The sequence below is a fragment of the Nerophis ophidion genome, linkage group LG11 (genome assembly GCF_033978795.1).
Source record: "Nerophis ophidion isolate RoL-2023_Sa linkage group LG11, RoL_Noph_v1.0, whole genome shotgun sequence".
In the NCBI taxonomy this organism is placed as follows: domain Eukaryota; kingdom Metazoa; phylum Chordata; class Actinopteri; order Syngnathiformes; family Syngnathidae; genus Nerophis; species Nerophis ophidion.
Window position 1 is genome coordinate 27,256,372 of NC_084621.1, and position 23,233 is coordinate 27,279,604.

General features: G+C 34.2%; 1 protein-coding gene across 8 annotated transcripts in view; it reads right to left on the bottom strand.

Annotated features, from left to right (window-relative positions):
- The window catches only part of ica1 (islet cell autoantigen 1), a 47,960-nt gene that overhangs the window by 9,191 nt on the left and 15,536 nt on the right, over nt 1-23,233 (bottom strand). For 4 of the 8 annotated variants that reach the window (XM_061915491.1, XM_061915487.1, XM_061915488.1 and 1 more), the window contains exons 4-11: nt 18,886-18,958; nt 18,696-18,819; nt 18,415-18,613; nt 7,921-8,046; nt 7,754-7,852; nt 4,688-4,758; nt 4,579-4,619; nt 1,397-1,627 (exon numbers count right to left, since the gene is read on the bottom strand). In XM_061915491.1, the coding sequence (XP_061771475.1) occupies nt 1,397-1,627; nt 4,579-4,619; nt 4,688-4,758; nt 7,754-7,852; nt 7,921-8,046; nt 18,415-18,613; nt 18,696-18,819; nt 18,886-18,958 (964 nt within the window). Of the gene's footprint in view, nt 1-1,396; nt 1,636-4,578; nt 4,620-4,687; nt 4,759-7,753; nt 7,853-7,920; nt 8,047-18,414; nt 18,614-18,695; nt 18,820-18,885; nt 18,959-23,233 lie in introns of all 8 variants that reach the window. The other 4 variants (XR_009808787.1, XM_061915490.1, XR_009808788.1 and 1 more) reach the window with 4 other exon arrangements.

A 23,233-nucleotide genomic window follows, 5' to 3' on the forward strand; every position in this document is an offset into this window, starting at 1 on the left:
CCAGTAACAAACGTGTCCGCACCATTCAATTTAATTATTTCATTACTTTATTGTATTTACTTTGCTTATTTTGTCAATTCAATAATTCATGCCCTTAATTCAGGGGTGTCAAACTCAAATACAGAGTGGGCCAAAATTTTAAACTGAACAAAGCCGCGGGCCAAGGTTGAACAAATTAACCTTTTAATAGGGACCCAAACAAGTTTTGCATTCAATATTGAACAAGCAAGGCTTATATAACTTTATAGTGACATGCAAAATTGAGTTTCAAATAATAATAATAATAATAATTAAAAAATATCAATAGCATATCAAATAAAATGTAAATACAAATATAAATATAATGCCTCTTTTCTATTTGCAGCCTTCCGAGGTAAATATCAAAATATATTGTAGCGTCCCGAAAGAGTTAGTGCTGCAAGGGGTTCTGGGTATCTGTTCTGTTGTGTTTATGTTATGTTACAGTGCAGATGTTCTCCCGAAATTTGTTTGTCATTCTTGTTTGGTGTGAGTTCACAGTGTGGCGCATATTTGTAACAGTGTTAAAGTTGTTTATACGGCCAACCTCAGTGTGACCAGTTTGGCTGTTTACCAAGTATGCCTTGCATTCACTTATGTGTGTGTAATAGCCACACATTATATGCGAGTGGGCCTGCACGCTGTTTGTATGGAGGAAATGCGGACGTGACGACAGGTTGTAGAGAATGCTAAAGGCAGTGCCTTTAACGCACGCCCTCAATATTGTTGTCCGGGTGGAAATCGGGAGAATGCTTGCCCCGGGAGATTTTCGGGAGGGGCACTGAACTTCAAGAGGATTGGCAAGTGTGAGAAATTGCGGTGTTACAGCGGCACCGCTGCTGTGTAATAACGGCGGGCCAGCTGTAATGTTAATTTGATATTGCCTCAAGGGCCAAATTAATTTACACGGCGGGCCAAATTTGGCCCGCGGGCCAGAGTTTGACACCCATGCCTTAATTGAACACAAGTTAAAGCTCCACTTCAAAAGCATAAATCATTTCTAACATTCCACACTACAAAATAAAAGTATGGTCTTTAATGCCTTAAACTTTGACTTATTTCACTTAATCAAACCTTTTCTAACATTCATGCCAGCAACTTGAGAGTTCCAGGTTCGATCCCCGCTTCCGCCATCCTAGTCACTGCCGTCGTGTCCTTGGGCAAGACACTATACCCACCTGCTCCCAGTGCCACCCACACTGCTTTAAATGTAACTTAGATATGTAAAAGCACTTCGAGTCACTAGAGAAAAGCGCTATATAAATATAATTCACTTCACACTACAAAATTATACAAGTATGTACTTAAGACGTCTGCTGATATCGTATCGGACAATACACTGGTATTGTATCAGAAGTGAACAAGTTGCAATATCTACCTGAGAAGCCAGCAGACTGCAGGTTGTGCTGGTCCAACAGCTGCGATGGCAGGAACATGGACGAAGCATCCGTAGGCGTAGAAGAGGCGGGGTCCGTCACCTCCTCCTCCTCCTCTCCAAAGGCTTGGCTCCATTCCTGCGAGAAGTCGCCATCATGCACCGAAATTCCTCCCAGGATCTCCTCCAGCAAGGCAAGGCTGTCTTTCTCCTCCATCGCAGAGTCAGCGTCTCCTGAAAAACTACACAACATCAACAGTGGAAGCCAGCAGACTGAATTGGATATACATTACATACCCTATGGCATATAGTATGCGCCTGCCTTGAATTACTGCCGGGTCAAACTCGCAGTAAAGTGTTTTTCCTTTTTTTTTTTTTTTTTTACATTATTCACAGTCATTGAATGAAGAGTATTGTATTGTAGTCTGGTAATTACAATGGTAAGTTAAGTGATTCTTGTGCGTGAGGTTTTGTGCAATTGTGATAAGAGTGTTTGCAGTCTATCTCCTTAAAATATTTGGAACATGTAGACTAAACATACTAAAAGACATTTATTATGACAAGTGTTATGCAATTTTTTTTTTTTTTTTTTTTTTAATTATAGTTTATCGTTACTTTACTTTAAAAAATGTAATTGAGTTACTGACAGACTTACTCTTTAATAAATGTAAGTAATTACTAGGGAAAGTAATTTATGGTACTTAAAAAAAAAAAACTTTAAAGACCTGGGATATGAATTTGAGCGATGTTTGATAATATAAGGACAGTGTGCAGCGTCTATGCTTTTAAAAGGCGGGGCCTGTTGCCTAGTGACCTCATCTAAGACTGTGGTTCACAAATGGGGATTCACGTACCCCTGGGGGTACTTGAAGCTATGCCAAGGGGTCCGTGAGATTTTTTTTTAAAACAATTCTAAAAATAGCAACAATTAAAAAAACCTTTATAAATAATATTTATTGAATAATATAAACTGTGAAAAGAAATGCAACAATGCAATATTCAGTGTTGACAGCTTGATTCTTTTGTGGACATGTTCCGTAAATATTGATGTTTAAGATATATTGTTCTGTGAAGGAATGTTTAGAATGAAGTTGATGAATCCAGGTGGATCTCTATTACAATCCCCAAAGAGGGCACTTTAAGTTGTTGATTACTTCTATGTGTAGAAATCATTATGTATATTTGAATCACTTGTTTATTTTTCAACAAGTTTTTAGTTATTTTTATATATTTTTTCCAAATAGTTCAAGAAAGATCACTACAAATGAGCAATAATTTGCACTGTTAAAGAAGTAAAATACAGCACTATGTCATCAGTTTCTGATTTATTTAATTGTATAACATACAATATCTCTTTTTTTCAACCAAAAATGCTTTGCTCTGATTAGGGGATACTTGAATTAAAAAAATGTTCACAGGGGGTACATCACTAAAAAAAGGTTGAGAACCACTGATCTAGGGTTTCAACGGAGCTAGGTTTTTTTTAGCTTTCGCAGTTAGCAGCGCAGTTTGACACCAACTCTTTCTAATCTTTTCATACCTTTGCTTAATAAAGAGATTGAATGTGCTTCGATGGATGTTAAATCTTCTCGTCAACAAACGGGGTATTGTTTGGATGGCAGGTTTGTCACGTCAATCATTGATTTGAATATTTTTGGAATATTGGACAACAATATTGGAATATTGTTGTTCAATAATCTCGTCGTGTGCGTGTGCGTATGTTGTTATCTGCTGTCACAGTGAGATGTTGCTGTCAAATCTTGTCATGCCCACACAAGCTAATGGCATCGTATTTAAAGACCTGAGGCTTTAATTGCTGCCACAGGTGCATCAACAAAGTGTCTGTATACTTACGTACAGTATATGCAATTTCTTATTTTTTTATAAGGTTGCAATTTAAAAAAAACATTTAACATTGTCATGTTGAGGATAAAACTGAATGTATTCTTCTGTGGAATAAGGCTTTAACGTAACAAAATGGGAAAAAAGTGAAGCGATGTGAATATTTTCTGGATGTACTGTTAGCTGTCCATCTATTTAACATTGATTGATTTTGATTACTTGTCCCAGTAAGATAAAAACATTTATTATAGGATGACAACAATGTTTTGAAGAGTACACACACAGAAACGTTACAGTATGGGAAGTAAAGGTCAGTTTTAAGTTTTTATTCACAACAAGTGATCAAAAAGAAGACTTGAAGGAGATCAAGACTTGAAGAAGACCAAGACCTGAAGAAGACCAAGATTTGAAGAACACCAAGAGATGAAAAAGACCAAGACTTGAAGGAGACCAAGACTTGAAGGAGACCAAGACTTGAAGAAGACAAAGACCTGAAGAAGACAAACTCTTGAAGAAGACCAAGACTTGAAGAAGACCAAGAGATGAAGAAGACGAGACCTGAAGAAGACAAAGACTTGAAAAAAACCAAAACTTGAAAAAGACAAAGACCTGAAGAAGACCAAGACAAGAAGAAGACCAAGACTTGAAGAAGACCAAGACTTTAAGAAGACGAAAACCTGAAGAAAACAAAGATTTAATGACTAAGACTTGAAAAAGACCAAAACTTGAAGAATACAAAGACCTGAAGAAGACCAGGAGATGAAGAAGACCAAGATTTGAAGAAGACAAAGACCTGAAGAAGACAAAGACTTAATGACTAAGACCTGAAGAAGACCAAGACTTGAAAAAGACCAAGACTTGAAGAAGACAAAGACGTGAAGAAGACCAAGAGATGAAGACAACAAAGACCTGAAGAAGACCAAGACCTGAAGAAAAGCAAGACTTGAAAAAGACCAAGACTCGAAGAAGACCAAGTGATGAAGAAGACCAAGAGACGAAGAAGACCAAGCCCTGAATAATAGCAAGACTTGAAGAAGACAAAGACCTGAAGAAGACCAAGAGATGAAGAAGACCAAGACTTTAAGAAGACCAAGACTATAAGAAGACCTGAAGAAGACCAAGAGATGCCAACAATGGTTTGAAGAGTACACACATAGTATGTGTGTGCTCTTCAAGTGAGTCAGTTTTCAGTTTTTGTTGACAAAAAGTGATGAAAAAGAAGACTACATGTCACGCTAACAAAGCTAAGGTGATTGTGTTGAAAGACAACACTTCTGCTCTTCACACATAAACATAACAAAAATGATATTTTTATCTCTAGCACATTTAGTTTTGTACTTTACCTTCTTTTGTTGAACTGTTGTCATTTCCCAGCGAGACAAGTCTATAAAAAAAAAAAGCATTTTATGACACCAAAAAAAAAATCATCTTTTTATGACTTCTTCAACTTACTCTTCATCTTTGTCTTTTGTCTCACATTTATTCTTCTTTCTCTTCTTCTTTGACTGGCGCTCTGCTGCTTCCTGACAATACAGAAGGATGGACACCATGGTGAGGATTTGGGAGGGACGCACGGTATCAGCAGCCGATAATGGACATAAAGACTTATGTTTACACTGCGGGCCAAAGGTGGTGGTGGTGGGGAGGGGGGGGGGGGATATTGTAGCGTCCCGGAAAAGATAGTGCCGCAAGGGTTTCTGGGTATTTGTTTTGTTGTGTTAATGTTGTGTTACGGTGCAGATGTTCTCCCGAAATGTGTTTGTCATTCTTATTTGGTGTGGGTTCACAGTGTGGCGCATATTTTTAACAGTTTTAAAGTTGTTTTTACGGCCACCCTCTTGACCAAGTATGCATGGCATTCACTTGTGTGTGTGAAAAGCCGAAAATATTATGTGATTGGGCCAGCACGCAAAGGTAGTACCTTTAAGGTTTATTGGTGCTCTGTACTCCTCTGTCTCTACTCTACATCCACTCTGTACTTAGGCGTTTTAAAAAGTTATACATTTAACTTTTTGAAACCAATACTGATAATTTACGATATTACATTTTAAAGCATTTATCGGCCGATAATATCGGCAGTCTGATATTATCGGACATCTCTGGACTGCACCTTTCAGGCGCACACGGATTTCCTAGCTCGCCCAAAGCTGCCGAAAAAAGTCACATTCAGGTCACTTTGTGTTTAGACTGAAGTCACATTTGAAAAGATCCGATTGGGACTTGAATGTGGCCTGAAAGATGAACACCAACACAATAAAATTTTATAAGTCACCTTAAAATGTACTCATGTGAAGATTTATGGGAGCTGTGCTAAGCCAAGATCTGGCGTTAATAGCGGCGACCACAGCAAACAAAAAGCCACAGGACAGTTTGAAATAAAATACTTGGGGCTAAAGAACATAATGACAAAATGAGTACATGTTTATGTCTAAAGTCACGGTAACTCTTAGTTAACTTTTATGAGTTCTTAGTGCAAAAAAACACTTATCACTTTTAACCCTGATTTTTTAAAATAATCTACAATTGAACGTTATCTTTCTAAGGGATAGGCACTTATAGTACTAGTTTATTACGTCCATCCATCCATCCATTTTCTACTGCTTGTCCCTTTTGGGGGTTGCGCAGGGTCGCTGGAGCCTATCTCAGCTGCATTCGGGCGAAAGGCGGTGTACACCCTGGACAAGTCGCCACCTCATCGCAGGGCCAGCACAGATAGACAACATTCACACTCACTGCGATGAGGGGGCGACTTGTCCAGGGTGTACCCCGCCTTCCGCCCGATTGTAGCTGAGATAGGCACCGGCGCCCCCCGCGATCCCAAAGGGAATAAGCGGTAGAAAATGGATGGATGGATGGCATTCACACTCACATTCACACACTAGGGCCAATTTAGTGTTGCCAATCAACCTATCCCCAGGTGCATGTCTTTGGAAGTGGGAGGAAGCCAGAGTACCCGAAGGGAACCTACGCTGTCACGGGGAGGATATGCAAATTCCACACAAAAAGATCCCGAGCCCGGGATTGAACCCAGGACTACTCAGGACCTTCGTATTGTGAGGCAGATGCACTAACCCGTTCCACCGTGCTGCCCTAGTTTATTACAGTCAAGGAAAAATGGACAAATTGTTGATTGACAAAAATAAGGACACATTTACGATAAATATATTTTTCCTAGTTTACTACAGTCAAGGAAAAATATAATTACCGTACATTTATCTTATTTTTGTCAATCAACAAGCGATGAAGCCACCTGTTTCTGAATGAATGAATGAATTTTGACGACGATGCAGGATCTAATTGGCGTAGTTCATTTGGCCTCATTAATATATGTCGTGTTGGACAGATTTTCTTTTTTTTATCGTGCGAAATCATGTACACCTTGTTGTCTATCAATGAAATAATTGCTCTATGCAATGATTTTAATTGTTTGCATGGTTCAGAATTATAGTAGGAACTATATTTGTTTCTGAAAAATATCATTCATTAAAAAACAGAAATATAAGTTGACATAGCGTATTTTCCGGACTATAAGTCGCAGTTTTTTTTCATAGTTTGGCCAGGGTTGCGACTTATACTCAGGAGCGACTTATGTGTGAAATTATTAACACATTAACGTAAAATATTAAATATTATTATTTAGCTCATTCACGTAAGAGACTAGACGTATAAGATTTCTTGGGATTTAGCGATTAGGAGTGACAGATTGTTTGGTAAACGTATAGCATGTTCTATATGTTATAGTTATTTGAATGACTCTTACCATAACATGTTACGTTAACATACCAGGCACCTTCTCAGTTGGTTATTTATGCGTCATATAACGTACATTTATTCAGCCTGTTGTTCACTATTCTTTATTTATTTTAAGTTGCCTTTCAAATGTCTATTCTTGGTGTTGGGTTTTATCAAATAAATTCCCCCCAAAAATGCGACTTATATATGTTTTTTTCTTTCTTTATTATGCATTTTCAGCAGGTGCGACTTATAATCAGGAGCAATTTATACCCTGAAAAATACGGTACTTATCTTTACAAAAGATGCATATCTTTTTGTCAGTGTATACAATTTGGGCAAACGTGTGAAATGTTAAAATCATTTCTTCTCACAAAATCTTCTGTAATTATATGTACACATCAGTATCGTTTTGAAATTTCCATTGTCGTGCATTTCTAATATTTCTGAGCATTTGAAGGTTTTTCTATGTTATCTGTGTGATGAACATCGACACAATATCAAGAATATTAGTCCACTACTCCTCACGCTAATTGCTGCAAAAAGACATAACACACATAATATCAGAAGAAAAGGAAACGCCGACTCAGATTTTCGAAAGTTCATATTTTACATTTCAGACCGACTCAAAGCAGCATATTTGTTGAGAAGAACCGCACTTTTGCAGCACTCCTATCATATAAAATATCTCTAGTGTAAGTCCTTCAAGACAACATGACCCTCTCAAATAGAGGATCTTTGACTTCTGTGTTCATTCATGATTTGGGTGTGGAACCTCGGTCTGACCTTCAGGGCGGGAAGCTCGGAACGAGGACAGCCCTTGAAGCTCTCATGAATGGCCGCCATAGTGTGGAAGGTCTTCTCCCAGAAGTGCAACAGTGTGGTCTGCCAGGCGACAAGGACAAGGAGGACAAGGAGGACATTGACAACACGTGTGTGGTGCTGCTGTGTACCTGGTAGGAGGTGAGGACGTGGGAGAGGAGGTTGCAGCGACTTGCTCCCAGCAGCTCCACCTTCTGACACACGTCACTCTTCAGCTTGTCAAAATTGGCCTTGGTGGTGCGCACCTGGGCCTGGACCTGACACACGCGCACACGGTTATCGAACCTCTACAGCAGGGAGTCAAACTTGTTTTCGTTGAAGGCCACGTGGCAATTATGGCTGCCCTGAGAAGGCTGTGTTTAACACTGATTAATATATTGTCATTGATATACACTTTAACACTTAATAATATATTGAAATTAATGTGTTTAATACTTAATGATATATTGTCATTAATGTGTTGGTAACACTAAATAATATTGTCATTAATGTGTTTAACACTAAATAATATTGTCATTAATGTGTTTAACACTAAATAATATTGAAATTAATGTGTTTAACACTTAATAATATATTGACATGAATGTTTTTAACTGTTAATATATTGAAATTGTTTTTAACACTAAATAATATTGTCATTAATGTGTTTAACACTAAATAATATTGAAATTAATGTGTTTAACACTTAATAATATATTGACATGAATGTTTTTAACTGTTAATATATTGAAATTGTTTTTAACACTAAATAATATATTGACATTAATGTGTTTAACACTGAATAACATTTTGTTATTGATGTGTCTAACGCTTAACAATATATTGTCATTAATGTTTTTAACTCTAAATAAAATATTGACATTAATGTGTTTAACACTTAATAATATTGACATTGTTTTTAACTCTTAATATATTTTAATTGTTTTAAACTCTTAATAATATATTGACATTAATGTGTTCAACACTAAATAATATGTTACCATTGTGTTTAACACTAAATAATATATTGACATTAATGTTTTAAACACTGAATAATATATTGTTATTAATGTGATAATGCTTAATATATTGTCATTCATGTTTTTAACTCTAAATAACATATTGACATTGTGTTTAACACTTAATATATTGACATTAATGTTTTAACACTAAATAATATATTGACATTGTGTTTAACACTTAATAATATATTGACATTAATGTTTTAACACTAAATATTTTGACATTGATGTGTTTAACACTGAATAATATATTGACATGAATGTATTTAACATTGTTTTTAACACTCAAACTATTGACATTGTTTTAAACGCTTAATAACATATTGTCATGAATGTTTTTAACACTTAATATATTGACATTGTGTTTAACACTGAATAATATTGGCATTAATATTTTTAACTCTTAATATATTTTCATTGTTTTTAACTGAATAATACATTGACATTAATGTGTTTAACACTTAATAATTGACAATGTGTTTAATACTTAATAATATATTGACATTGTGTTTAACACTAAATAATATATTGACATTATTGTGTTTAACTCCAAATAACATATTGACATTAATGTGTTTATAATAGTATATTGACATGAATGTGTTAAATGCTTAACATATTGTCATGAATGTTTTTAACACTTAACAATATATTGACATTAATGTATTTAACACTTAATATATTGACATTGTTTTTAACACTGGAGAATATAATGACTTTGTGTTTAACACCTAATGTATTGATATTAATGTTTTTAACACTTAATAACTTATTGACATTGTTTTTAACACTTATTATATTGTCATACATGTTTTTAACATAAAATATTGACATGTGTTTAACACTGAATATATTGTCATTAATGTTCTTAGCACTTAATATTGACATTGTTTTTAACACTTAATAATATTGACATTAATGTTTTTAACACTTAATAATATTGACATTGTTTTTAACACTTAATATTGACATTGTTTTTAACACGTAATAATATATTGATATTAATTTTTTTAACTCTGAATAACAAATTGACATTGATGTGTTTAACACTTTATATATCGACATCGTGTTTAACACTAAATAATATATTGACATTGTGTTTAACACTAAATAATAATATATAGTTATTAATGTGTTTAACTCTAAATAACATATTGTCATGAATGTTTTTAACACTTAACAATATATTGACATTAATGTATTTAACACTTAATATATTAACATTGTTTTTAACACTGACTAATATATTGAAATTGTGTTTAACACTTAATATATTGACAATGTTTTTAACACTTAATATTGACATTGTTTTTAACACGTAATAATATATTGATATTCTTTTTTTAACTCTGAATAACAAATTGACATTGATGTGTTTAACACTTATCAATATATTGACATCGTGTTTAACACTAAATAATATATTGACATTGTGTTTAACACTAAATAATAATATATTGTTATTAATGTGGTTAACTCTAAATAACATATTGTCATGAATGTTTTTAACACTTAACAATATATTGACATTAGTGTATTTAACACTTAATATATTAACATTGTTTTTAACACTGAATAATATATTGACATTGTGTTTAACACTTAATGTATTGACATTAATGTTTTTAACACTTAATATTGACAATGTTTTTATTGATATTAATTTTTGTTTTTAATGTTTTTATTGATATTAATTTTTTTAACTCTGAATAACAAATTGACATTGATGTGTTTAACACTTTATATATCGACATCATGTTTAACACTAAATAATATATTGACATTGTGTTTAACACTAAATAATAATATATAGTTATTAATGTGTTTAACTCTAAATAACATATTGTCATGAATGTTTTTAACACTTAATATATTGACATTAATGTATTTAACACTTAATATATTAACATTGTTTTTAACACTGAATAATATATTGAAATTGTGTTTAACACTTAATATATTGACATTAATGTTTTTAACACTTAATATTGACATTGTTTTTAACACGTAATAATATATTGACATTAATGTGTTTAACACTGAATAACATTTTGTTATTAGTGTGTCTAACGCTTAACAATATATTGTCATTAATGTTTTTAACTCTAAATAAAATATTGACATTAATGTGTTTAACACTTAATAATATTGACATTGTTTTTAACTCTTAATATATTTTAATTGTTTTAAACTCTTAATAATATATTGACATTAATGTGTTTAACACTTAATAATATTGACATTGTTTTTAACTCTTAATATATTTTAATTGTTTTAAACTCTTAATAATATATTGACATTAATGTGTTCAACACTAAATAATATGTTACCATTGTGTTTAACACTAAATAATATATTGACATTAATGTTTTAAACACTGAATAATATATTGTTATTAATGTGATAATGCTTAATATAGTCATTTATGTTTTTAACTCTAAATAACATATTGACATTGTGTTTAACACTTAATATATTGACATTAATGTTTTAACACTAAATAATATATTGACATTGTGTTTAACACTTAATAATATATTGACATTAATGTTTTAACACTAAATATTTTGACATTGATGTGTTTAACACTGAATAATATATTGACATGAATGTATTTAACATTGTTTTTAACACTCAAACTATTGACATTGTTTTAAACGCTTAATAACATATTGTCATGAATGTTTTTAACACTTAATATATTGACATTGTGTTTAACACTGAATAATATTGGCATTAATATTTTTAACTCTTAATATATTTTCATTGTTTTTAACTGAATAATACATTGACATTAATGTGTTTAACACTTAATAATTGACAATGTGTTTAATACTTAATAATATATTGACATTGTGTTTAACACGAAATAATATATTGACATTATTGTGTTTAACTCCAAATAACATATTGACATTAATGTGTTTATAATAGTATATTGACATGAATGTGTTAAATGCTTAACATATTGTCATGAATGTTTTTAACACTTAACAATATATTGACATTAATGTATTTAACACTTAATATATTGACATTGTTATTAACACTGGAGAATATAATGACTTTGTGTTTAACACCTAATGTATTGATATTAATGTTTTTAAAACTTAATAACTTATTGACATTGTTTTTAACACTTATTATATTGTCATACATGTTTTTAACATAAAATATTGACATTAATGTGTTTAACACTGAATATATTGTCATTAATGTTCTTAGCACTTAATATTGACATTGTTTTTAACACTTAATAATATTGACATTAATGTTTTTAACACTTAATAATATTGACATTGTTTTTAACACTTAATATTGACATTGTTTTTAACACGTAATAATATATTGATATTAATTTTTTTAACTCTGAATAACAAATTGACATTGATGTGTTTAACACTTTATATATCGACATCGTGTTTAACACTAAATAATATATTGACATTGTGTTTAACACTAAATAATAATATATAGTTATTAATGTGTTTAACTCTAAATAACATATTGTCATGAATGTTTTTAACACTTAACAATATATTGACATTAATGTATTTAACACTTAATATATTAACATTGTTTTAACACTGAATAATATATTGAAATTGTGTTTAACACTTAATATATTGACAATGTTTTTAACACTTAATATTGACATTGTTTTTAACACGTAATAATATATTGATATTCTTTTTTTTAACTCTGAATAACAAATTGACATTGATGTGTTTAACACTTATCAATATATTGACATCGTGTTTAACACTAAATAATATATTGACATTGTGTTTAACACTAAATAATAATATATTGTTATTAATGTGGTTAACTCTAAATAACATTGTCATGAATGTTTTTAACACTTAACAATATATTGACATTAGTGTATTTAACACTTAATATATTAACATTGTTTTTAACACTGAATAATATATTGACATTGTGTTTAACACTTAATGTATTGACATTAATGTTTTTAACACTTAATATTGACAATGTTTTTATTGATATTAATTTTTGTTTTTAATGTTTTTATTGATATTAATTTTTTTAACTCTGAATAACAAATTGACATTGATGTGTTTAACACTTTATATATCGACATCATGTTTAACACTAAATAATATATTGACATTGTGTTTAACACTAAATAATAATATATAGTTATTAATGTGTTTAACTCTAAATAACATATTGTCATGAATGTTTTTAACACTTAACAATATATTGACATTAGTGTATTTAACACTTAATATATTAACATTGTTTTTAACACTGAATAATATATTGACATTGTGTTTAACACTTAATGTATTGACATTAATGTTTTTAACACTTAATATTGACAATGTTTTTATTGATATTAATTTTTGTTTTTAATGTTTTTATTGATATTAATTTTTTTACCTCTGAATAACAAATTGACATTGATGTGTTTAACACTTAATGATATATTGACATCGTGTTTAACACTAAAGAATATATTGACATTGTGTTTAACACTAATTAATAATATATTGTCATTAATGTGGTTAACTCTAAATAACATATTGTCATGAATGTATTTAACACTTAATATATTAACATTGTTTTTAACACTGAATAATATATTGACATTGTGTTTAACACTTAATGTATTGACATTGTTTTTAACACTTAATAACTTATTGACATTGTTTTTAACACTTCATATATTGACATACATGTTTTTAACATATAATAATATATTGACATTAATGTGTTTAACACTAAGTAATATATTGTCATTAATGTTTTTAACACTTAATATATTGTCATTAATGTTTTTAGCACTTAACAATATATTGTCATTAATGTTATTAACACTTAATATTGACATTAATGTGTTTAACACGCAATAATATATTGATATTAATGTTTTTATGTCTGAATAATAAATTGACATTGATACTTAATTTACATTAATGTTTTTAAAACTAAATATATTGACACTAATGTTTTTAAAACTTCATATATTGACATTGTTTTTAACATTGACATTAATGAGTAAGGATTTTGTTCATGATATTGTTACACAATTGCCTATGCATTTAATTTCGGGTTGCCAACATTAGTGCATGGGGTTAATAAAAAATAAATGATCGCATTATGATATACTGTACAAATGGAGCTTAATCACATTCGCACATTGATACATGGTCTGTGATCGCAATGAGATGCGGCCAATTTTTCTTCAAAACAGAACTTTCGATAAAACTGAGGTAACATTTTTGTCTTATCATCGGCGCACATCGACTTTAAAAAACCCTAAAGCGAAGCACATACTGTAGCACTACATCGACAACAACAGAGGAAAACAAACTCCGCTGGCAAAGTTTACCTGCGTCAGTGTCGACTAAAGCACCACAGACATGTAAACCACTAAACATCTGTTAAGACCAAGTCCTGCAAGAAGATTGGTTTTCATATTGCCACAGCTACAATTTCAGCAAGGAAACACCAACTGTATAAACAAGAGCATCAAGTTGCATCTACCGGCTGAATGTGAATTTATGTTGCTTCCTAGAGAATTTTGGGCATGCGTGAGTAATCACAAAGGGCTGGGATCACATTGTACCAAAAAAGATCTGCAAATCATCGGAAAAAGGTAAACAAGCTTGTTTGTTTAAACCACTGGTTGAATTATAAAAGAGTTAACGCAGATTAAAAATGGTGCGCCACGTTAAGTTGTTTATGAGTGTGTTTACGACATTATCAACTAGTAACTGTACATTTTTTGCAATATTATTGCCAAAACTTTCAAAATGGTTCATTCTTAATTCTATTTTTATTGTCTCCAAGTTTTGAGCAAATCGACATTTAAAAAAAATCGTTCCTGTATGACGTTGACAAAAAAATTTCATTTGTATACAAGTATTGGGCTAATGTTATTTAGGAAAAATGTGATTAATCATGATTAACAGCACTCTTGATATGACAAAACGTGTGATTGGTGTTTCTTCTTCTTCTTGGGCATTTCCCCCCAAAAATGTATTAAAAGATGACATTTGAAGAAAAAAATAGTTAAAAAAAATAAAGCGGTTTCATGTGTGAATCATCTCTGTCTGTTTTGAACCTTTAAGAATTATTGATTTCAGTATAAATTAAAAAAAAATAATCTCGACACCCTAATTTAATTCCCGTAATTTTCGCACCTGCCAAAAATGCATAATAAAGAAGAAAAAAAAAACATATATAAGTCGCACTGGAATATAAGTCACATTTTTGGGGGAAATTTATTTGATAAAATACAACACCAAGAATAGACATTTGAAAGGCAATTTAAAATAAATAAAGAATAGTAACAACAGGCTGAATAAGTGTACGTTATATGACGCATAAATAACCAACTGAGAAGGTGCCTGGTATGTTAACGTAACATATTATGGTAAGAGTCATTCAAATAACTATAACATATAGAACATGCTACACGTTTACCAAATAATCTGTCACTCCTAATTGCTAAATCCCATGAAATCTTATATGTCTAGTCTCTTACGTGACTGAGCTAAATATTATTTGCTTTTTGCGGTAATGTGTTAATAATTTCACACATAAATCGCTCCTGAGTAGAAGTCGCACCTCCGGCCAAACTATGAAAAAAAAACTGCGACTTATAGTCCGAAAAATACGGTATGTATTTTTCTTACGTACACTAACAAAAATTTTGATTTTACGGGATATTCTGACAGCCCAGTCACTAGATTATCACTGTTAAATTTACCGTGTTTTTACATTGAAGTATTTATTTTCATTTGAACAAAAACATGTTTGTGATGTATGACAATATTTGTTTCATTATTAGACAATATTAAAGTCTAAATGATATTACCGTGATCTTTTTTCTTGATGTAAACAAACTTTTGCTTGGTGTGCAATACGGGTGTGAAGATAAGTGTTTTCATCATATCCATAGTTGTTTAGTGCAAAATATGTATTATTGATGATGTTTTACTTCTTTGTGTCAAAATCTGCACTGCAACCACATAATTACCAATATAACTATATGTTTAATTAAGTCTCTCTAGTGTATATTTTTAAATCCAAATGGAAAGAAGGAATACATTTAGTAAGAAAATATGAAGTACAGTGCAGGCCAAAACTTTGGACACACCTTCTTTTCATTCAATGCGTTTTCTTTTTTTTCATGACTATTTACATTGTAGATTGTCACTGAAGGCATCACAACTATGAATGAACACATGTGGAGTTACGTACTTAACAAAAAAAAGGTGAAATAACTGAGAACATATTTTATATTCTAGTTTCCTCAAAATAGCCACCCTTTGCTCTGATTACTTTTTCGCACACTCTTGGCATTCTCTCGATGAGCTTCAAGAGGTACCGTATTTTTCGGATTATAAATCGCTCAGGAGTATACGTCGCACCGGCCGAAAATGCATAATAAAGAAGGAAAAAAAAAACGTATATACGTCACACTGGAGTACAAGTTGCATTTTTGGGGGAAATTTATTTGCTAAAATCCAACACCAAGAATAGACATTTGAAAGGCAATTTAAAATAAATAAAGAATAGTAACAACAGGCTGAATAAGTGTACGTTATATGACGCATAAATAACCAACTGAGAAGGTGCCTGGTATGTTAACGTAACATATTATGGTAAGAGTCATTCAAATAACTATAACATATAGAACATGCTATACGTTTACCAAACAAACAATCTGTCACTCCTATTTGATAAATCCCATTAAATCTTCTTCCTCGATGTCGCTTCTAAACAACTCTGCCAACTCCAAAAGTATGCGCTGCTTGCTTCCTCTTGTCGTTTTCTGCTGCATATTTCACTACGTCCAGCATGTATTCTGGGGTACATGATTTCCCTTTCGGTGCCATTTTTGTTCAGCCCTTCTCAGTTTTTATAAGTTACCGCCAACGATGAAATGATCCATTTTTATAGCTACGGCAGTAGCATATAGCAGTTAGCATTCCATGACCCACAATGCACTTCTGCCATGACCATCCCCCGCCGAATTCTTATTGGTTGACGTGTGTGTGACGATTGCTGACGTGTGTGTGTGACGATTGCTGACATTTTCTTGGTCTCTTCCGCGAATTAGATAAATTATATTATTTGATATTTTACGGTAATGTGGTAATAATTTCACACATAAGTCGCTCCGGAGTGTATGTCGCAAAAAACGGCGACTTATAGTCCGAAAAATACGGCAGTCACCTGAAATGGTTTTCAGTTCACAGGTGTGCTTAAAGCTCATTGAGAGAATGCCAAGAGTGTGCGTTAAAGGCCTACTGAAATTAGATTTTCTAATTTAAACGGGGATAGCAGGTCCATTCTATGTGTCATACTTGATAATTTTGCGATATTGCCATATTTTTGCTGAAAGGATTTAGTAGAGAACATTGACGATAAAGTTTGCAGCTTTTAGTCGCTAAAAGAAAAGCCCTGCCTTTACTGGAAGTCGCAGACGATGACGTCACCCATTGATGGCTCCTCACATCCTCACATTGTTTTTAATGGGAGCCTCCAACAAAAAGAGCTATTTGGACCGAGAAAACGACAATTTCCCCATTAATTTGAGCAAGGATAAAAGATTTGTGTTTGAGGATATTGATAGCGACGGATTAGGGGAAGAAAAAAAAAAAAAAACGCGATTGCATTGGGACGGATTCAGATGTTTTTAGACACATTTACTAGGATAATTCTGGGAAATCCCTTATCTTTCTATTGTGTTTTAGTGAGTTAAATAGTACCTGATAGTCAGAAGGGTGTGTCCACAGGTGTCTTGAGGCCAGTGTATGATGGAAGTCGACGACAGCTGTAAGGACGGCACAAGCTCCGCTGATCTCCGGTAAGTGGCGACTTTTTACCACAATTTCCTCACCGAAAACTGCTGGTTTACCTTTGGTCGGGATCCATGTTCGCTTGACCGCTCCGATCCATAGGAAAGCTTCACCTCCGGGAATTTTAAACAAGGAATCACCGTGTGTTTGTGTGGATAAAGGCTAAAGCTTCCCAACTCCATCTTTCTACTTTGACTTCTCCATTATTATTTGAACAAATTGCAAAAGATTCAGCAACACAGATGTCCAAAATACTGTGTAATTATGCGGTTAAAGCAGACGACTTTTAGCTGTGTGTGTGCGCAGCGCTAATATTTCCTAACAGTCTGTGACGTCACGCGTACACGTCATCATTCCGCGACGTTTTCAACAAGAAACTCCCAGGAAATTTAAAATTGCAATTTAGTAAACTAAAAAGGCCGTATTGGCATGTGTTGCAATGTTACTATTTCATCATTGATATATAAACTATCAGACTGCATGGTCGGTAGTAGTGGGTTTCAGTAGGCCTTTAAAGTATTCATAGCAAAGGGTGGCTATTTTAAAGAAACTAGCATATAAAACATGTTTCCAGTTATTTCACCTTTTTTTTTGTTAAGAACATAACTCCACATGATGCCTTCAGTGACAATCTACAATGTAAATAGTCATGAAAATAAAGAAAACGCATTGAATCCGGAGAAGGCGTGTCCAAACTTTTGGCCTGCACTGTACGAGTATTATCTCTAGGCCAGGTGGAGTTTGACACCAGTGTTCCACAGGAACCTCTCTCACTCCCACTGACCTTACGGAACTTCTCCATCTGCTTGTGTGTGTCCGGGTCCAGCTCCTGGGAGACATCCTTCATCCACAGGAGCGCGCCGCGGTACTCGGTCCTGGTCTGTTCCATGCGGTTGACCGTCAGCCAGCTGTCGGAGATGGCCCTGAAGCGGAAGGTCTCCACTTCTTGGTACAGGCGGCACAGAGGCTTCCTCAGGACCAGCCTGTGCGGCGCAGCGACAACATGAGAAGACAACATTTCTCTTCTTCTTCTTCTTCTGCAGCTGCTGACCACCACTGGCTCACCTCTGCTGCGAGGAGAAGCAGAGAGCTTTGCCGGTGGCCTGCATGATCTTCCCGGCCCTGCTTCTGTCCTGGGAACCCTGGGACCGCAGGAACCGACCCAGCTCGCTCTCCTCCTGGGAAAGAACTGCAGAGCGCTTCAGTCGTCAGATTTCAACGGTCTCGATAGAAGTGAGTCGGAGATGGTTCTTACAGCAGATCCTCCTCTGGTACTGCTCGATGACTTTTAGCAGCTCCATGCAAGTCCTCTGAATGGAGTGGAACACCTGAAGAACCGCACAGAAAACGTTCCAATTTAAAGTTGGGATGTGTGTGCGTCTCCACAGTGCGGCCCGCAGTTAATTTAAACCCAGGACTAGAGATGTTTGATAATATTGGACAGCCGATATTATCGGCCGATAACTACTTAACAATGTAATATCGCAAAGTACCGATATCGGTTTCAAAAAGTAAAATTTGCGACTTTTTAAAACGCTGTTGTACAGAGTGGTACACGGACGTAGGGAGAAGTACAGAGCGCCAATAAACCTTAAAGGCACTGCATTTGCGTGCCGGCCCAGTCACATAATATCTACGGCTTTTCACACACACATATTTGGTCAACAGCCATACAGGTCACACTGAGGGTGGCTGTATAAACAAATTAAACACTGTTACAAATATGCGCCACACTGTCAACCCAAACCAAACAAGAATTACAAACACATTTCGGGAGAACATCCGCACCGTAACACAACATAAACACAACAGAACAAATATCCAGAACCCCTTGCAGCACTAACTCCTCCGGAACGCTACAATATACACGCTGCCCTGCCCACCTCAACCTCCTCATGCTTCTAAGCTGCTGTTTTGAGGCATGTTAAAAAAAAAATTTAAGTACTTTTTGACTTCAATAATAAATATTTTTTTCCATAACTTGAGTTCATTTATTTTGGAAAACCTTGTTACATTTTTTAATGGATCACAACAAAATTAGGCATAATAATGTGTTAATTCCACGACTGTATATATCGGTATCGGTTGATATCGAAATTGGTAATTAAGAGTTGAAAAACATCGGATTACCGGCAAAAAAGCCATTATCGGACGCTACTATTTTCCTGCAGCTAATAAAATGATGAAGCTCATTTTTGGATTTTTCTGAAGCGCAATTGGTTAAAAAAAAAACAAAAAACATTAGGCCAGCTTTTGGACGAGTTCGCTCATGGCACATGCTGCAGTACCTTTCTTTTTAGAGCTTTTAACTGTCTTCCAGCCGTCCATAGCGTTCTACTCGAATGGAGTCTTAATATATCACTCCAAGCAACGCTTGTAAGTTTTTACTAAACCGCGTTTTCATGCATATTTGTATGTCTTAGCATAATGTAATCATTGTTAGCATTAGATCATATGCTAACACCTTTACAAATGTCTGTGTAAGTATTATTAACTTACAACAGCATAATTATTGTATTGTTTCAGTGTCAAAATGTCCTCAGTTAATTCACCAAAACGTCATCATCGGAGAGCTGGCTTGCGCAGGTCGTGGGTGCACGACGATGACTTCTGTTTTGTTTGATCAGCCCTTTTACTGCTGTGTTACATACACTGTTTGGAAAAAAATTAAGGTATCTAAATAAACATTCACAAAATATATATGTTTGAAAAAATAACAAATTTCTCACAACACGGGACGGGACCGCGTAGCTGAGGGGTTCCTGGTTCAATCCCCACCTTGTACCAACCTCGCCACGTCCCTTGTGTCCTTGAACAAAACACTGCATCCTTGCTCCTGATGGGTCGTGGTTAGGGCCTTGCATGTGTGTATGAATGGGTGAATATGGAAAGAGTGTCAAAGTGATTTGAGTACCTTGAAGGTAGAAAAGCGCTCTACAAGAATAACCCATTTACCATCATAACATGTTTATCCGCGGCTGCGGTGTGGCCAGTATAGTTTTTTTTCTCCTACAAATTTAGTGAAGTGAAGTGAAGTGAATTGTATTTATACAGCGCTTTTCTCTCGTGACTCAAAGCGCTTTACATAGTGACACCCAATATCTAAGTTACATTTAAACCAGTGTGGGTGGCACTGGGAGCAGGTGGGTTCCCAAGTGCGTTCTGTGGTCCAAAAATACATTATTTAATTGTGTAAATAAGTCCCGTGGCACATTTTACAAATATTACTACAAGATCAAAAAAATAAATAAACTGTGGGAAAAAAAGGAAGAGAAAACTGGTAAAATGAAACAAGAAAATGTTGCAATTTTGACACTAATAACACAAATCTCCCATGCAGGTTGTTTTTCTTTAAATTTAAAAATGTCATTGCTCTCAAAATAATAACTTATAATCGACAGATAGATCTGATGTTGATCTGGAGGTTCAAGCATTGTAAGTCAAAATTATATATATAATATATTAATTATTTAATTAATATATCACTTATTTTTTCTACACTTTATTGAATGATAGCCTTTTGGATCCCAAAGACCTTTAGTCTGATTTATTGAAACTGTCACTGTTTAAAAAAATAATGAATCAAAAGCAATGTTGTCATGAATTATTCTCCTGTTTAAGGCTCCAATTATTTCACATCAAGGCTTCCATCTTGAACAAGAAGTCTCTGCCAAAAATACTAACTTTGCGTAACTTAATTATAGAAGTAAAGAAGAGGAGGCAGCGGTTGACACATTCTCATACTTTCTGCAACATCCAGGAAGACAATATGTCAGCCAGCTTGAAACATGTCTGAACTATAATCGTGAAGGGGCCCAGAATTATTTTAGCTACGTGTTGGCAATATTTCAGTGTTCCTCAGGAGCAAACCTTACATACAATGTAATAAATACATAAATTGCTAAAAAATTGTATAAAACTAAGTACACACACCAAAACCATTGAAGTTGGCACGTAGTGTGAATCATAAATAAAAACAGAATACAATGATTTGCAAATCTTTTTCAACTTATATTCAATTGAATACGCATCAAAGACAAGATATTTAACGTTCCAACTGTAGAAGTTTATTTTTTGCAAATATTAGCAAATTTGGAATTTGATGCCTGCAACATGTTTCAAAAAAGCTGGCACAAGTGGCAAAAAAAGACTGAGAAAGTTGAGGAATGCTCATCAAACGCTTATTTGGACAGGCTAATTGGAAACAGGTGGGTGCCATGATTGGGTATAAAAGCAGCTTCCATGAAATGCTCAGTCATTCACAAACAAGGATGGGGCGAGTGTCACAACTTTGTGAACAAATGTGTGAGCAAATTGTCCAACAGTTTAAGAACAACATTTCTCAACCAGCTATTGCAAGGAATTGAGGGATTTCACCATCTACGGTCCATAATATCTTTAAAAGGTTCAGAGAATCTGGAAAAATAACTGCACGTAAGCGGTTATATTACAGACCTTTGATCCCTCAAGCGGTACTGCATCTAAAAGTGACATCAGTGTGTAAAGGATATCATCACATGGGCTCAGGAACACTTCAGAAAACCACTGTCACTAAATACAGTTTGTCGCTACATCTGTAAGTACAAGTTAAAACTCTGCTATGCAAAGCGAAACCCATTTGTCAACAACACCCAGAAACACTGCTGGCTTCGCTGGGCCTGAGCTCATCTAAGCTGGACTGATGCAAAGTGGAAAAGTGTTCTGGGCGGCATGGCGTAGTGGGTAGAGCGGCCATGCCAAAACCTAAGGGTTGCAGGTTCGCTTCCCACCTATGGACATCAAAGTCGCTGCCGTTGTGTCCTTGGGCAGGACACTTCACCCTTTGCCCCCGGTGCCGCTCACACCGGTGAATGAATGATGAATGATTGGTGGTGGTCGGAGGGGCCGTAGGCGCAAACTGGCAGCCACGCTTCCGTCAGTCTACCCCAGGGCAGCTGTGGCTACAGATGTAGCTTACCACCACCAGGTGTGAATGAATGATGGGTTCCCACTTCTCTGTGAGCGCTTTGAGTATATAACAATAGAAAAGCGCGATATGAATCTAATCCATTATTATTATTATTATTATTCTGTGCTCTGACGAGTCCACATTTCAATTTTTTTTTGGAAACTGTGGACGTCGTGTCCTCCGGAACAATGTGGAAAAGAATCATCTGGACTGTTATAGGTGCAAAGTTTAAAAGCCCGCATCTGTGATGGTATGGTGGGTGTATTAGTGACCAAGGCGTGGCTAACTTACATATCTGTGAGGCATCATTAATGCTGAAAGGTTCATACAGGTTTTGGAGCAACATCTGTTGTCATCCAAAAAAACGTTATCATGGACGCCCCTGCTTATTTCAGCAAGACAATGCCAAGCCACGTGTTACAACAGTGTGGCTTCATAGAAAAAGAGTGCGGGTACTAGACTGGCCTGCCTGTAGTCCAGACCTGTCTCCCATTGAAAATGTGTGGCGCAATATGAAGCCTAAAATACGACAACGGAGACCCCGGACTGTTGAACAACTTAAGCTGTACATCAAGCAAGAATGGGAAAGAATTCCACCTGAAAAGTTAAAAAAAATTGGTCTCCTCAGTTCCCAAATGTTTACTGAGTATTGTTA